The sequence below is a fragment of the Sminthopsis crassicaudata genome, chromosome 4 (genome assembly GCF_048593235.1).
Source record: "Sminthopsis crassicaudata isolate SCR6 chromosome 4, ASM4859323v1, whole genome shotgun sequence".
Classification (NCBI taxonomy): domain Eukaryota; kingdom Metazoa; phylum Chordata; class Mammalia; order Dasyuromorphia; family Dasyuridae; genus Sminthopsis; species Sminthopsis crassicaudata.
The window spans coordinates 417,513,775-417,531,236 of record NC_133620.1 but is presented as its reverse complement, the minus strand read 5'-3'; the positions used below and the strand labels follow the sequence as shown (position 1 = coordinate 417,531,236).

Below are 17,462 nucleotides of genomic sequence, written 5' to 3'. Positions count from 1 at the left end.
AGGGAGGGAGGGAGGGAATTTCAAGCAGAGGATTTAGCCAACACAAAGGCATTGAGAAAGGACATAAAAAGTTCTGTGTGAAGGATCAAGTGAGCAAATTTGGCTGAACTGTTTGTAATATTCATGAAAAGAAGAATGTGAAATAAATCTAAAAAGTGAATCTGGAGAAAGATTATAAAAGGCTGTAAATGCCAAATGGAATATTTTATATTTGAAACCTATTTTCAATGTCTCCTGTATATAGCTTTTTTTACATTGTTGATTGCGTGAAATCACAGATTCTTTAGGTATAGCAGGAGTATTTAAATGGTAGTCATATTAGCCTTTTTAGTGGCAAATATGTTTTCTAAACATTCTATCTTTTCCCATGTCTAGCAATGTTCTATATGCAATAGGAGATTTTAATAATATTTGATGAATTGAACTAAATGGTTAACTTTTTCCCAAGAAGGCTTAGCCAGAATACTCATTTGAGGTCCTAATGATCTTCAAGCACTTAAAAAAGACAACAGGGAGTTGAAATTTTAATAATTGTCCAATTCTGGTATATGAAGGTGCTTAACTCTGTCTCTATTTGTCTTTTTCCATCTCTTCTTCCCCAAAAAAGTTTACATGCAAACAATAACATATTCACTTCTCACTCATTTTACAAATAAGAAAACTGGGTCTGGAAAATATTATCTAGGGTCACACAGCTAGTAACTGTCCACAACTGCCTCAAACATAAGGAAAAAAATTTATAAATGGATCAAGTAAGTGTGTGAGAAATATATAGTATAGTGGTAGACATGGGGAAAGATGTAATGTTTAAAAACATATCTGTCCTTATTGTAAAATGGGGATAATAATTCCTACCTCACAGGGTGGTTGTAAGCATTAAATGAGATGGTGTCTGTAAAGTTATTTTCAAATCTTAAAGCATTATATGAATATTAGCTGTTATTAAATGCCTATACTCTCATAAATGATTATGGATATTATTTAGAGACTACAAAATTTTAGGGCTTGATGCCATCAGCATGGTGCTATTTTCAAACAGGGGTATCTTACAGGGCATAAGCAAATGATTTTATTTAACACAAATCTGTCATAACAGCATGACACTAATAATCAGAGGATCATTGAACAAAGTAATTTCTGTTTTTGAATTTATCAAGAAATCTTTTATATTCTTACTATATTGAGGAGGAGCACTATTGGAGGATATATTTTAGGCTTGTGACTTATTCTATCAAATTAAATCATTTGTTTTTGTAGTCAACAAACAAGTACAATGGCATGACACTTTCTATGGACTATCCATTCAATTGTATGTCAATTTTGTCAATAATTCTCTAAGATCTGCCTATTCCCTTATCTTTTCATGAAATTTGCTCTCAATACATGTATAACTATGTATTACCACTTTCCATAAACTTGTTTTTATTCTTTTCTATTTCTCATTGTTCTATGAAATCATATCTACTCCCTTTTTTCATAAGATTTCACAACTGAATTTATTTTCTAACCTTTTATTTCCATTAGCTACCATAGGGGTATTAGTTTCTTTTGTCAAAAATTAAGGGGGGTTTTTGTGTGTTATTTCTTCCCGTTTAACATGTTTTTTAAACTTTTCTTATTTCTTATTGTGGGAATTGCCTTAGATTAGATAAACTTCCTTAGGAAATAGTAATAAATTAATGTATATTCTTTTTATCTATTTCACATTTTCAAGATTAATAAATTCCTTAAAGAAGTCTAGTTTGAGTTGTATTCAATATAGACTATATCTTCTCATTTTATTTTTTTTACCTTGGTGTTATTTTTTTATCTTTACTTTCACAAGTCTATTTTCAAGTATACACAGTTTATTCAGAAATTATTTCAATACTAGTAACCATTAGATACCTGTATATTAAGATAGTTTATTTCATCCTTTTGCATATTCTTATGTTTCCTATTTCTATTATCTCATATTTTGTTCAAATTTTTCCTGATCTGCAGGTGTAAATTTTTTGTGTTCTCCATAATACTTTAGCTTTTGTTTTATGGCTCTGAGTCATATTTTTCTTACATTTGTTGTTCCTCTTTCCTCATACCCATGTTTATATTATTCCATGTTTTGTTAGAGATATACACATAGTTATTCTTATGAAAGATCTCATGTACACTTTTTAAATTGGCAAGCATTTGGTTTGTTCCCTCCTGCCAATCTCCCTTGACTACTGAAAAATGATTTTAAAAACCATTGTAAAATATGCAAATATAATTAATTTTCCCATTGGCCATATAAAAATATAGATGCCTTATTATGCACCTTGAGTCAATCACTTTTTGTCAATAAATGGTTCATTGTTCAATCCAGTTCAAGACTATCATCCATCCTAACAAATCCTAATTCCATTTTTTAGTACAGTTCTCATCTTACTAGTTTTCTGAGTCCTTTTTAATTTATTTTGGATATGTAGTAATAGTCATTAGAGAATAATAGAAAAATCACCTAAGAATTTGAATTTCCTGCATGGATCCTGCTGTGCAGCAGAACAGGGTATAACCCTCACTCTCTGATTATGGAAATACTATCACTCTGCCACCTTAAGTTCCATTTTGAACAATGAGTGTTTTTATGTTATATAAACATATAACATATTAGAGTTGTAAGCAAACTCAGAGGTTATACAGTCCAACCTACAGAGTCTCCTCTATAACATTAGGTATATAGTCTTTTGCCAATCTTTCAAATGAATCTTCTATGTATCAGATTCCTTCATTACATTTTATAATCTAGGCTTCAGGATTGCAAAAGTTAATTTTCTTCAAGCCCTCCGGTATAAACATACATGCACACACATACACAGAAAATTATTGTAAAATATTTATTGTAACATAAAATTGCGCAGCTCTGTTGTGTGACAAATTCAGGAGAAAGAGAATTCCTTTGACATGCCAATATTATGCATATTTATCTATTAATCCCTCCCAATCAATTTTATTTACTTGTTAATTATTTATTGGAGAGTTCCATTAAAAAAAAAAATTGTGGTAATAAAAGAAGACTACTCTAAAAAATCTAATGAGGAAATATATTAATCAATATATTTTAGCAGTTTAAGAGCAATAATGCATTGTATAATAGGTTGTATGTCTATTGATCTGGGTGGAGACTCTAAAAAAGAGAATACAAGTCTGGTACAATTTAAGTTTTAGGAAAAGGTCTACCATGTTATTAGGTGTAGCAGTTTATTGTTCTCTCTAGGCCTTGAGTTTTTATGGAAAAGAAATTATATATATATATATATATATATATATATATATATATATATGTGTGTATATATATTTATATATTTATATATTTATATGGATATAGAAGTAGCTAAATAAAGGGGAGAAATTGATTTAAGTCCCAAACAAAATATTTGGTAATTATAAAGTGGTATGGTACTGAACTAACTGTGTATCTTATCTACACAGTCTAAATTGAGGAGAGTTTCTAATCTGTCCACTTACTAAAGCAGAGGACTGGAAAGTATTATAAATTTTGACTATATAGATGATCATTTGGATGTTGTAAACCTGCATTCCAGTTACTGTGTTGTACATAATCAGTGTCATTCAGAGATTAGGGTCATTGGCTTTTTAGTTTGCTTTGGTGTCACTGACAACTCAGTGAAATTTGATGACATTTCACTAAGCTCTTGCTTATTATTGCTGTTTTTGTTGTTTTTATCATTGCTAATGATATTGCTATTTTCCCCTGACATTCAATTTTATATCCTTCTGAAGAAGCTATTCTTTTTCGGACTGATAGTTCATTAATAAGTGTAATTGCTATCTGCCTTGTTGCATCCTAAATTATGCAGTAATTACTTTGTGTAGTCATTTGCCATTTTAGAAATTAAACTTTCAAAAAATGTCCCCTTTATTGTCAGGTAGAGTTTCAAGTGTAATCTTTAATCACTCAGACTCTGAACTCACTTTGATTTATACTGGGACACAAATGAAAAACTATTTAGCTCTAAGAAAGTATTGTTACTTGTTTAAAGATCTAGAGGACTTACTAATCTTTACTGAGTTTGTTGCTTGAATTGTGGAGTGGAAGGAAAGGATTAATAACTGGCTTTCTTTCCATCTTTGCTTAAAATAAAAAAAAAAAAAAACATGAACAATTGAATTTAGTTTGATGTGGTTTTGGAGATTTTTGTTTGATGTACCCTAGATTCTGAATAAAAGTGGAGAGGATTTAAAAGTATTTCAGTAGTCACCCTAGCTTAATTCTGTTTGCAAAAGTCAGTGGCACCTACTTGTCTATAAATATGTATCTCTTTCAATTTCATCAAAGATTTCTGTCCATATCTCCTGCCAGAGATGCTTAAGAAAAATCTATGTCTTTGGCAGCAAACTCCTAAAACAAACAACTTCTTCACATTCCTTTGGGACTAAAACAATATTCTATCTTCGTGTAACCAGTTTTCTTTCCATATGAATATCATTAATACATGCCTTGTACTCCGTTTGAATTCTTATTTAAAAATATGCATATTGTACCGAAGGGAAATGGAATAGAACTGCTTTTATTTGGGACCCAAGTTTTAGGTAAAGGGAAATATTTTCATGAAGATTTTTTGCAACATTGTTGTAAAATGATTGTATACTAATTATTCTAATACATGAAAGAACAATGCAGTATGATAGAAAAAGTGTTAGATTTTTAAAGTCAGAAACATGAATTGGGTTCCTGGTTCTCATATATTACTTGTGCGTTATTGTTGTTCAGTCATTTTCAGTCTTGTCTAACTCTTTGTGATCCCATTTGGGATTTTCTTGGCAGAGATACTGGAGTGGTTTGCCATTTCCTTCTCCAGCTCATTTTACAGATGAAGAAACTGAGGCAAACTAGTTTAAGTGGTTTGTCTGGAGTCAGTGTCTGAGGTCAGATTTGAACTCAGAAAGAAAAGTCTTCCTGACTCCAGACTCTATCCATGTAACAACTAGTTGTCCAATTACCTGTGTGATTTTGGATAGATAACAATTTCTTTGGGTCTCTATTTCTTTATCTGTAAAATGAGAGGTGATGGACTACATAATCTCTAAGGCCCCTTTTAGTTGTAAATTTAGACTCTTATAAATGGAATCCTATGAAATAGATAATAGAAATTTAGACTTGGGAGACATATTTGAGATCCTCAGTGAAGTCCAATGTCTTTATTTTATTGATGAGTAAACAGGTTTCTAGATGTCAAGAAGTTTGCCCCAAATCACAAAGTGAATATCTGAGCCAGGAACTCACTTGTTTCTGGACACAGAGACTCCAAATCCAGGGATCTATCATGCTGCTTCTCTATAAACTTCAGTAACTCCCTATTAGCTCTAGAATCAAATATAAACTCTTCTTTTGGCATTTTAAGTCATTTACAAATTGACCCCACCCTATCTTTCTAATCATGTTATATATTAATCTCCTTTATGCATACTTTGGTCCAGCCAAAGTGCTTTTCTTGATTTTCTTTATACATGGCACTTCATTTTTTACATCTTTAGTATTTGCACACATTTTTCTTCATACTTGGAAGGAAGAAAGGAATAAGTAGTTATGTAGGGTCTATTATATGCCAAAGGGGCAATTAAGTGACAATGGATAGAGTGAGTGCTCAGGCTGGTTAGGAAGACCTGAGTTCAAATGTGTCCTCAGACACTACCCTGGACAATTTACTTAGTTGACCTCAGTTTCCTCATTTGTAAATGAGCTAGAGAAAGAAATGGCAAACTACTAACTTTGCCAAGAAAACCCCAAAAAGGGTTTGAAGAGTTGAATGTGACCAAAACAACTGAACAGTAATGACAAAGTGTATCCAGAACCAAGCTAATTACTTTATTATCTTATAGGAATTTATTATTCATCTCTGACTCTTAAATCCCCATTTTTCTCCAAAGGGTAACCCACATACTTTCTCCTATTTAAAAAATATTTCCCCATCTTCATTCAGCTGCTAGTGACCCCCCTCAAAAAATTACCACAAATTTACTTTGTATATACTTGGTGTATACTTATAAACATATATACTATCTCCTTCCATAGACTACAAGATTGGTCCTTAAAGGGGAAAGAGTTTCATTTCTGTCTTACCCCAGTGACTTGCATATAGTAGATGCTTAATAAATGCTTGGAACTTGATTGATTGAATTTGACTCTAGATGTCATAAATTCTGCTGACACTACATAAATTAAACAATTTAGGACATCTTTTCCAAGGACCATATATGTTTAAACAGGAGTCACCATTCTCTTGAGCTGTTGCATACATAGCTATTATTTTTGTTAGCATTTCAGAACTAAACAATTTACATAACTAGAACAATTAACCAGGCAGAATTGACTTTTATTCTATAATCTTTGCCTATTGAATTTTTTAAAAGACTCAAAACTATAGGAAGTTTCGATTAGCATACAAAACTATCTTTCTATAGCCAAATAATATCTTACATCCATCTACCCTAAACATTTTTTCCAGCTTTTGTTTTCCTGCTCTGCCTAAAAGCTGTTTGTTATGTCCCCAAAGACAAAATGTAGATATTAAGTTTGCTGCATGAAATGTGCACTTTGGCGGTCTTCCATAAATGTGGACTTTTTTTTTTTAAGGGTAAAGAGCAGCTGATTATATTCACATAACCCCAGTGTGGACATACTCTGTTGGTGGTAACTTACTAGATAGTGCAGCTTGGGAAATATTTTTTCTCCTCCCTCCACCCAAGTGTTGATAATTACCAATCTATATTAGGAGTGCTTTGGTGGTCAAGCCAAATTTCTTAGGCAAGGGAGGGAGCGGTCTACTCTACTCGGGGGGTGAGGGGGCGTGCTTTCCCGGGTGATTAGATCTGGGGAAGTGGATCTGTTTTCATTCTAGAGATGTGGTGTGCTGCAGTCACGCCTCTCACTGCCAGCCCCGCACCAGGATCATAATCAGTCACTATGAAAACTCATTAGCTCCACAGCCATGAGTCCTCCACTGCTGAAGCTGGGGGCTGTCCTCAGCACCATGGCCATGATCTCAAACTGGATGTCCCAAACTCTCCCATCTTTAGTGGGACTGAACACTACCAGGCTTTCCACACCAGACACTCTAGTAAGTAACTCGGCCGCGTTTAATGATCTCAGGGGGTTTCTGGTTGTTCAACTCTTGCTATTTGTGGTAAACCACAAAGATTGAGGTTCTCTATTTGTAGATCTGCTTTCTAGCTGGTAATTTCTGGATTGTAACTCTATTCATGCATTTTTTTTTTCCGTGACCACTTTGTATATAGTTTTATACTTACACACACATAAATGGCTCTTTTATTGTAAAAGATAATATTAAACTAGACTCATTAAATTCTTAAAAGTGAAAAACTTTAACAATATTGATTAGAAGTTAGGATTTTTTTTTTTTGCTTTTTTTAAAGAAATAGTATTTGGTATTGTTTAACTTCATTTTTTTTCTTCAAACTATATGTTTAATCAAAAATCAAACTATTAAAATATATGTTCTTTTCTTTGAGTATGAGATGTAGTATAATAGTTTAAGACTTTTTTTTCAGCCTCCTGCTTTATGTAGTTTTTTTTCATTTGCAGCAAGTTCCTTCACAAGAGGTAATGTTTGAATTCCTTTGCAAAGATCTCAAGCTAATCAACCTCATGGTAAATAATAATAATAACAGTAATAACCATAAATATAAAATATAAAAAACCTGAACAATTTTTAGCCTGTCTTTAAGATCTTTAAGCAGACTCAATAATAATACAAATGAGATCTTATTCAATTTTTAGGAGATCTTCTTTGAATGTTTGACTCTTTAAAAATACCTTTACATCTATAATCTTGTTTCCATTCACCTAAAATGAAAGGGAAAGTGTTTTTTTTTAAATACTTTCAGTATTCCTGGAAAAACTGACAACATGCTTTAATATTCAGTTAACTTCACTGTAAATCAGAGAAGAAAAATGAAAATCATAGCTTATTTAAACAAGATCACTTAGAGAGTCTTCCTCCATCCCCATTGCTCAACCACATAAACACAAAAATTTTGGATAGACAATTGACCATTTATTGAATGAAGGCTAAAAAAGCAGTGAAAGCTTTCTGAATTTTGTTCCCATTCTGGCATTCTAGTTTGTCAGAAAAAGTTAAATATTAAACAAAAAGTGATCTATAGTTTCCAAAATTTAATGGCAGCTCTTAATGATGATAAATTTATCAATCAATATTTAATTAACAAATTGAGTGTAGTCAGACCAAACTAATTGCATAATATGTCAGATTCCCCTGGTGTTTGACGTACAATCTGAATATCTAGTGGACGTTGGGCTTTTAATTTTCTCATTCAAGTCACTTAGGGTAAACAGAGCTAGTTTTACCTCCATAAAAGATGTGTGAAGTAAGGAGGGCTAGAACTGAAACAGTTTTTGGACCCAAATGACTAGAGATCTAAATCATAGGTAACTACAATTTTAAAATCAAGACAAGAAAATTTAAAACTTATCAAACCAGATTCCCTTCCCAAAGCACTAAATCTTAAGATTAATTAAAACTGCATCAGCTTATTCTAACAAGCTGTCTATAATGTAGTAAATATTTAAATGATCCATATATTTTTCCTACTGTTTTAAACTGAAAGCTAAGTTTGGGGGGTAAATGTGTACGTACATATGTGTGTATTAATTTTGCTTGGATGTTTTGGGGGAGACTAATTATGGGATAGAAAAGATAGGATAAAAATTTAAACTACAAAGGAAGGAGAAAAAGTGAATTTCTAAAATGTTTAACTGTCATTAGTTGATTAGAATCTCAGGATTTTTGTAAGTACCATGGAATTGTTTCTCTCTCTCTCTCTCTCTCTCTCTCTCTCTCTCTCTCTCTCTCTCTCTCTCTCTCTCTCTCTATCTCTATCTCTTTCTCTCTCTCTCTTTCTCATTTTCATTAGTTCACTTTTAGATTGAAAGATAAGAAGCAATGTATTATTTCTGTAATTTTGAATTATGACAGTCCTTCTAACCATAAAACAGCAATAACATATGAATTATAGATCCATAGATTGAGTAGTGAATGGTACTTTACATAAAGTATAGCCCAACCTCCTCATTTTCACATGGAAAAAAAAAACTGAGAGCCAGGAAGCATAATTGATTTTTCAGCATGTATGGTTAGGGGTGAGATTCAGGCAGTCAGTTAGTCAATAAGTTTATTAAGTACCTCCTATGGGTCAGGCACTATGCTATGCGCTAAAAATATAAGAAAGGCATAAGACAGTCCCTTGTCTTCAAGGAGCTCACAATCTAGACAAGTATGCAATTCTGTACAAGGAAGCTATATATAAGAAAAATAGAAAATAAGAAAAGATTGGTGATGATTTAGAACTAGGACATTTGATTCTGAAGTCATTTAAGTATGGCATATTGTATAGTAGTTAGAGTCAGGGTGGGATGCCATATTGGAAAAGTATTCTGTTATATACCACTTATGAAAACAAGTCATCTATGAAGTTGAATTATTTTGGCCAAGCCAGAAAATATCTTTGGAGTTATATGGTGAAAGGATTTAGGAATTCATTTTATAATTCTAATCATGAAATCAGGGTGCTAGAGACGGGTGAGAAGTTGAGAAATCTGTTTCCTTCAATTTGGAAACCAGAAAATGGAGACTTCAAATGAATTATCTTACCTCAGACCCCACAGCTAACTAGTTAATTGCAGAACACAAATTTCCTGACAGAGTTAGTATTCTCTTCACGGTACCATGTTGCCCTATCTAAAATTGCAAGTTAGAGAGTTTGTCTTTCATAGTCTCTTCATGAACACTGTTTCCTCCCGCTTTTCCTCTTAGGCAGGAGTCAAATGATCTTGTGCTAAAGTCTACTTACTCATCATCTGTGCTCCTCCTGTAGTGCTCTGTGCAATATATATTTGTTCCTTTGTTTCTTCCTTTCTTTTTAAACCCTATTTCTCCCCAAACAAATTTCTACATCACATAAAAAACAGATTTGTGTTGTATAAAATATGCTAGAATAGGAGTCAGAAGACCCCAGTTCAAATCCCAGTTCTGAGACCTATGGAATGTTGGGCAAGTTACTTCACCTTTCAGTGCCTCCGTGTGGCCATCTGTAAATTGAGAATTTGAGAATTTTGAAATAATGCTTTGCTTTTTAAGCCTATAGTCATTCAGCTGACATGAATTGACTGAAAACAATTTAATATGCAATATCTTCTGATAACTGCCTTATAAAAGAGGGATGAATCTCTGTGGTGATGGAATTTCCAAGCAACAGTGTAAACTTCCAGTAGAATGTAAAATCTTTTAAGGTAAATGTTCTCTCTCTGTGTCTTTCTCTATAGGTCTCTTTGTGTGTCTATCTTGCTATGTCTCTTGTTTCTCTCTCTCTCTCTGTCTCTCTGTGTCTCTTTGTGGTGTCACTGTCTCTTCATCTCTGTGTGTTTCCCTCTTCTGTGTATCTCCCTCTGTGTATCTCCCTCTGTCTCTCTCTATTATGTCTCTGTGTGTGTGTCTCTCTCCCTCCCCCACTTTCCCTCCTTCCTCCTTTCCTGCTCTCTCAAACTCTCTTCCTGCCTCCTTTATTTTCTCTTCTTTCTCTTCCTCTCTCCCTTCTTCCCCCCTTCTCTCAATCGTCAGTTTCCCTTGGTACTTCTCTCTCTCAGTCTCCCTCCCCTCCCTTTGTTTCACTTCTCTCCTTCTGTCTTCATTCTTTCTCTCCCTCTCTCCTTTTTCTCCCTCCCTCCCTTTTTCTCATTCTCTGAGCTTCTCTTTCTCCTTCTCTTCTCTCTCTGCCTTCTTCCTCCCTCTTTCTCCCCTTCCTCTTCTTTTTACCTTCTCTCAATCTCTTTTCCTCCTCTCCCTCTCTCTCTTCTCTTTCTCTCTCTCTCTCTCCATCTCTTAATTTTCTCAGAATCTTGAAAAGTTTGCCAGTTTTTCCTTCCATTGGGCTCTAAGTATTCATCTTTCCATCTATATACTCTGTACATCAGCATTCTATCTATGTTGGGGGGGAGAGAGGTTAGTTAGAAGGGAGGACTCAGCAGCTACCCTTCAGTTCCTATGCCTTCTAGCTCTGGTCTGTGATCATGCAGAAGGCAGAGTAACTTCCTCTCGAGGCGGGGCCTCAGTGCCAGCTCCCACGCTGGGCTCTCCTCACAGGGAAAGAACCGGCAAAGAGCAATTAAAAAGAGAGCAAACATTCAGCAGAAGCCAGCTGTTTTCAGGAAGCTGGCTATACCACTGTGGAGAGGAGAGTCTGCAGAGAAACCTAATAGCAAACTCTATTTATTTTGCCCTTTTTAATAAATTTCACCCCTTTTCACTTCAAAACAATTCTATGCTAATGAATTTAGCAACTTTCCCAGTTAGGAAATAGTTGAGGGTGGCCAGGAACCAACCTAAGAAAACCTCCCTCTCTCTCATTTCTTCCATTAATTGTCCTCAAATCCAACATCACCAGGCATATCTTTACCATTTTTGTCATGTATAGTGAAACTCTTTTGTTTTTCAAATTATTAGAAAAATCCTGTGAAGATAGAAGCAATGAATGTTAATGGGGAATATCCCTTAATTTTTATTTGCACATATGGTGGGTGTATTTCTCTCCACTACTGAGTATTTTTTTAGAGAAGAATACAAGAGCCAGTGTTAGTATAATATAAACAGCCCTGGAATGATAGAATTCAGGAAGGCTCCATCATATACAACAGGAAGGAAACTGGGTTGCCATCCCTTCTATTTATAAATCAAGAAACTGAGCCCCAGAAAGGACAGGTGAGTTACTAAGGTCAAATAGGTAATAAGGATCAAAAATGATATTTGAACCAAGATACTCTGAATACAGAAGTTTGTGCAAAATGTGAGGTAAATTTGAATTGTTATTAATTATAAGGAGTTGGAAGGCAAACTAGACATCATTTAGTCAGAGGTTCAAACATCCAGGGATGGAATGGATCTGGAAAGCTGTCAAGCTGATCTGCTCATTGTACAGATAAGAAGACCTTTGTGCAGAGAGAAGAGTTGTTTTGCCCAAGGTCACATGAGTAATAGTCATCAGGGGAATGCTGCTCCTGACTCTGCCAGGTCCTCTGTTTTCAGAGCCATGTTCTTTCCATTATACTACCCAGAGAACTGCTTCACATTACTGATTACAGACCAACAGAGGTTATGTCTTGTTTAAGGTCTCACAGCCAGAAGTATACATTTCATTTCCCTCAAAACTGTTTTGAGGACAAAAGGAAATATATCTTTTTTTGGTGTTTGTAAAGCACAAGGGACCAGACAAATGTGAATTATTTTTATTAAAGTGTATGATAAATGTCCACATTCTCATTGATGTTGAAGTGGTCTAAAAACAACAGAAGACAAAGTGTTAAGTAGCAAAACATCTTGACTGACAGATAAGCAGTATTTATTTTAAGAGTTACAGATCATCATCTCATTGATCCTCACCGCTGGGTAAATCAGTTGTTACATATATCTAGGTGTTCCAGATCAGAAAACTAAAGCTAACATATGACTTAGTAATCATACATGTTATAAAGAACAAAGACAAAATATGATGCTAAATCCTGGCAGATTCCAAGGCTAGTATATGCTCTGATGCTCACACACTTTCTCATTATTTTCTCTTAGAGCAAATTCTACCTTAATCAAGTTAACATGAATAAGAATAACAATGAGGAAAGTTCAGTCTCCTCCTGGCTACTTGAGTGGTGATAATGAATGAGGAGCCAGTAGTTATTTATTCTCTGCTAATGACCAATCTTGGATAGGCCATGGCCCAGATAAAGTTGATGTAAGGCAGAAGTGTCAAAAACGCAGCCAAAAACACTCAAAACACATGAATGCTATGTGGCCCATAGTCCCAGGCCAAAATGGAATAAAATATCATTGGGAAATATTGAATAAAATTTATTAAAATATAATAAAACCTAGATAAATATATTTTAAAACTAAGCCAAAAGAGTATCCTTCAGAATCCTTTTGTATGAAGTAGTGGCCTCCATTTATTTTTGAACTTGGCACCACTTATATAAGGGCATCAGTCCTTGGGTTCCCATGAATAGGGTAACCTGGAAATGAATAAGGAAATACCCACTTATAGTCATGTGTACTTTCAGCATCACTGGGCAGGAGTGTACACAAGTTTACACAAGACAGGTGTAAACATCTCATGTAGGACAAGGACAAGATTACCATTGTTCAGTCTTTTCAATCATGTCTCATTCTTCATGACCCCATTTTGGAGTTTTCTTGGCAAAGACACTGGAGTGCTTTGCTATTTCCTTCTTTAGCTCATTTTATAAATAAGTAAGAGAGGCAAACAAGGTTAAATGACTTGCATCTGGAAACTGTCTGAGGACCATATGTGAACTTTGGGAGATAAGGCTAACTGATTACCAGTCAAGTGCTCTATCCATTGCACCATCTAGTTACACAAGAAGAAAAAGGAGTCATAGTCTATGTTACTTAGAGGGAAGAACCTCAGAATGGAATCTATATCTTAGACTGTTCTTTTATTTTTCTTTGTGAATGAATTTCTGTAAAATAAATTTATTTTTGTTTATTAGACTTCAAGTCAAGAAGAACAAACTTCAAATCCTGCCTTAGTGACTTCCTAGATGAATGATAATTGGTTGGTCACTTTATTTCTCTTGGTGTCAGTTTTGTCATCTGTAAAAGAAATAAAATGATATCCATTATGTCACACTTACACAGTTGTGAGGATCATATGAAATCCATGTACTGTTCTTTGTAAAACTTTTTTAAACTTAAAACTATTTTTAAAGTTAAGATTATTATTGATTTTAAAACTTAAAAGTATTATTAATATTTTTTAATTTCTCAGATTTTCAAAGTTACAATTGTCAGATTTTTCAGACTACAAAATATCCAGACTAAAAAGCATACTGATATGCTAAAATGAGAAATGTAAGCTAGGAAGAAAAAAAAATCTCAGAATTAAGAAGCACAGGAAAATACTCACTAAAATATTAATATGATTTTTTTGAAAGAAGTATAAATCTGAATTTTCCTAAAGGATTGAATGATTTGTTGTGGATACCCCCGATGATTTGTATGATAACACCGCTCAAAATAGCAAAGCTCATAACACCAACAATGTTTATGTATATTTCCTGATGAATGTATATTGAACACATTTCTGATTTCTTTACTTGGTGCAGTCATCTTGAATTGACTTGAGTTCACCTATGCCACCCTTTGGGGGGCTTCAGGTCCACTGTCAATTAATCCTCTAAGTTACTTTGAGGCACCTAAATCTAAGAATTGAGTAGTATAGTTTTATAATTAAGCTGCAAGCAAAGAATCCAAGCCCAAAATTCAGTTGTTGAAAATATCATTTTAATTCTGCTTAGAACCCATTTAAATATTTTATGAGTTTCTTAATATTAAAAACTATTGAATTGTTCATTGGTTCTTCTAATTAACACATAAGGTTTGAGGGGAGCAGCATCAGCAGTAACAAAGATTAAATATATGTGAAGATAATGTGCCCAGCTCCTCCTAAGAATAGAAACTACTATTATATTTCATCATCCACAGATAATAAAAGTTCTCAAGCACTTGAAGAATGCCTAAGAAAGTTACAGGTCTTTCCCTCCCTCCTAAAAGGGACCCTACAGGCCTTGTTTCTAGTTTTGTTGACATCAGATAAACTGAGCTGAGCTTAGAATTTTACTGGTTCTTCAAAGGCCATGGGATGAGTCTTTAAAGCTGGAATCTTGTCAGGATTTCATTTAATTCTCCCCTTTTCAGTGTAAGTAAAAAAGGAGACTACATGTAGTCATAAGAGTAACATTATTTATTGGTGGCTCCTAGTCATGCATGTCCCTTTCACTAAATCAGAGCACTATCAGATATTTTCTTTCCTACACTTTTGTTTCTCTTAGTTCCCCCCCCCTCCTCAGTAGAAAGGGTTTCTTTTGATAGTCTGGTCTAGAATAGAGATTGGCAAACAACTACAGGGGGGACCATAATTTGCAGGCACCTGGTTTAAATCATTCAGCTAACTAAAAGCAGGGCCACTGTTTCACTAATTACTTTTACAGTTGGATATTTAGGAGAACCAATGAAGTCATTACTTTCTTCAGCAGACATTTGAAAGAATGATTAATGAACATGAACATTGTTTATCATTTCCACATTCCTCAGTCTTGAGAGGAACTACCACTTTCCCTTGGGATAACACGGGATGTTCTAAAGGATGTAAAACTTGGCAAGTGATCATTGGAATTCATGGTTGCCAAGTAGACTAACCTATATATTTATAATTAGGAGATTCTTATCCATTCCTCACAAAGGAAATATATTCAAACAACTGTTCATTGTTTCTGAGGGTTTTTAGATATTGTATCTAATCATAGGAAACTATACCTACACCCTCATATTCCTACTAGGCATCTAGCCATATGCTTAGACCATATTTTCATGTATTTGCAGTTGCTATTCTTCTTTACCCTCCATGAATGAATTCCCTCTATAACAAACCTTTGGACCCCCAAAATTCATTCTCCTATCCTCATTCATGTTTGAAGATCCCTTCCTAGGACCCAACTACTTTGATTGATTATGTGCTAGTCTATTTAACCTAGTCTATCTAGTAGCTGCCATAAGCTCCAGATAATGCTACACTCTCATAGCCATTCCAGTCAGCCTTTTGGATAACCTGGACATCTGCTTTCTGTCACACGATCCATGTTTTCCCTTTCTCTTGAAGCAATAAAGAAATCAATGGTACCGTTTCTAGAAAGTGATTATCATTTGAATGCCCTAGACATTGACTTCCTATCCCTGCATTCTCCAGATTATACTTTTCCAAGACACTCTTCCCTATATATACTATCTTTTGCTATTACAATTTAAGCTCCTTAAGGACACTATCTGTCTGTTTTCTGTCTGTAACCAAAAGTACACCATACCTGGTACATTGTAAGCTCTTAAAATATGTTTTTGCATTCAAGGAAAATTATTCTTGTTTGCCTCAACAGATTATATTAATATGCATTTACAGAAATAAAAGTATTTCTATTGAGTTTTTTTTTTCAATTACCTCATTAAAACTGCACTGTAGGAGCAGCCAGGTGGCGCAGTGGATAGAGCACCAGCCCTGAAGTCAGGACAACCTGAGTTCAAATCTGGTCTCAGATACTTAACACTTCCTGGCTGTGTGACCTTGGGCAAGTCACTTAACCCCAATTGCCTATAAAAAAACAAAAAAAACAAAAAAAAACTATACTGTAAACCCAGTTTTATGCCTATAGTGTGACTTTTTTCATATCCTTTTCTCTTTAAATTAAACAATAGAAGACTGATCATGCAAAACAAGCTGGGAAAGAATTATAAAATTTTGCTTTTTTTGTCAGAAAAAATGGTTATTTTTGCGTGTGTTTACATGTTTATATATGTATATATATATACAAATATATATGTATTTATTTGTACCATATCAATCTATAGCATTATCATTTACATTATTATTGCAATCTGTGTGATAATTAAATTATGTGTTTCTGGATATTCTGTTACTGATTCCATAAATGGAAAATAAGAAAAAGTCTTTTTAACAATTTCTGGCTCCTGTCCTTTGATTGACACTATGGAGAACAGTTTGCATATTACAGTTTTTAGATAAAACTAGAACAAAAAGTAATATCGTAACGTATGGTATCATATATTGTGCTTAGCACAATGCCTGGCAAAAAACATGTGCTTGATAAGCATTTATGGACATGATTTTTGACTTAATTTATGTGAGATATTAGATCTGTTTTGCTTCATCCCAGAAAGCAAAAACTAGGATCAGTGTGGGGTAAAGAGAGAAAATTATTGACTAAATATAAGTGAATATCTCTTAATAATTAGAACTATCAACAATTAAAAAAAATGGATGAGCAACTTTGAAAGATGGTTTATTCTCTAATATTGGAGATTAAGGTGGAGGTTAATAAACATTTGTCGGTGATGTTGAGGAGATGATTCATTTTTTCAGTAAGAGATAGATTAAATGACCTCTGAAGTTCCTTTCCAACAATGATTCTGTAATTCTATAACCTCAGGCCAATGTCCATATATGGTTTATTTAGTTCAAACAGGCATCACATTAGTATATTTAGTATAAGATTTGACATGTATATGGTGACTACAAAGTTATTATATATGCCCAGTAAGTAAATAATAAAGAAATAAATTTATCATATAATCTGTTACAATCCTGGTAAGAACTAGATAATTTAAATTCTATTTTCTAAAGTTATGATGAATTTTTTAAAACCAAAATCACAAAGCTAGAAATGGTAGAACTAGAATTTGGAACCAGGCTTTCTGGCTATTGATCTTTCTATTTCCTCAAATTGACTCATATGACAAATGTAATTCATTAAAATTTATGAAAACAGAGATATAACCTTTATATATCTTTATAATAGCTAGCCAACATTA

At 33.8% G+C, this 17,462-nt stretch overlaps 1 protein-coding gene across 4 annotated transcripts in view; it reads left to right on the top strand.

Moving 5' to 3' along the window:
- OLFM3 (olfactomedin 3) overlaps window positions 1-17,462 on the top strand; it is a 276,466-nt gene that overhangs the window by 203,683 nt on the left and 55,321 nt on the right. The window contains exons 1-2 of one of the 4 annotated variants that reach the window (XM_074262821.1): window positions 6,870-7,100; window positions 7,586-7,603. The exons of 1 other annotated variant lie outside the window; for it this stretch is intronic. In XM_074262821.1, coding sequence (XP_074118922.1) covers window positions 6,972-7,100; window positions 7,586-7,603 — 147 coding nt within the window. In that variant the 5' untranslated portion in view covers window positions 6,870-6,971. Of the gene's footprint in view, window positions 1-6,869; window positions 7,101-7,585; window positions 7,652-17,462 lie in introns of those variants that run through there. 2 more of the 4 variants (XM_074262819.1, XM_074262822.1) reach the window with 2 other exon arrangements.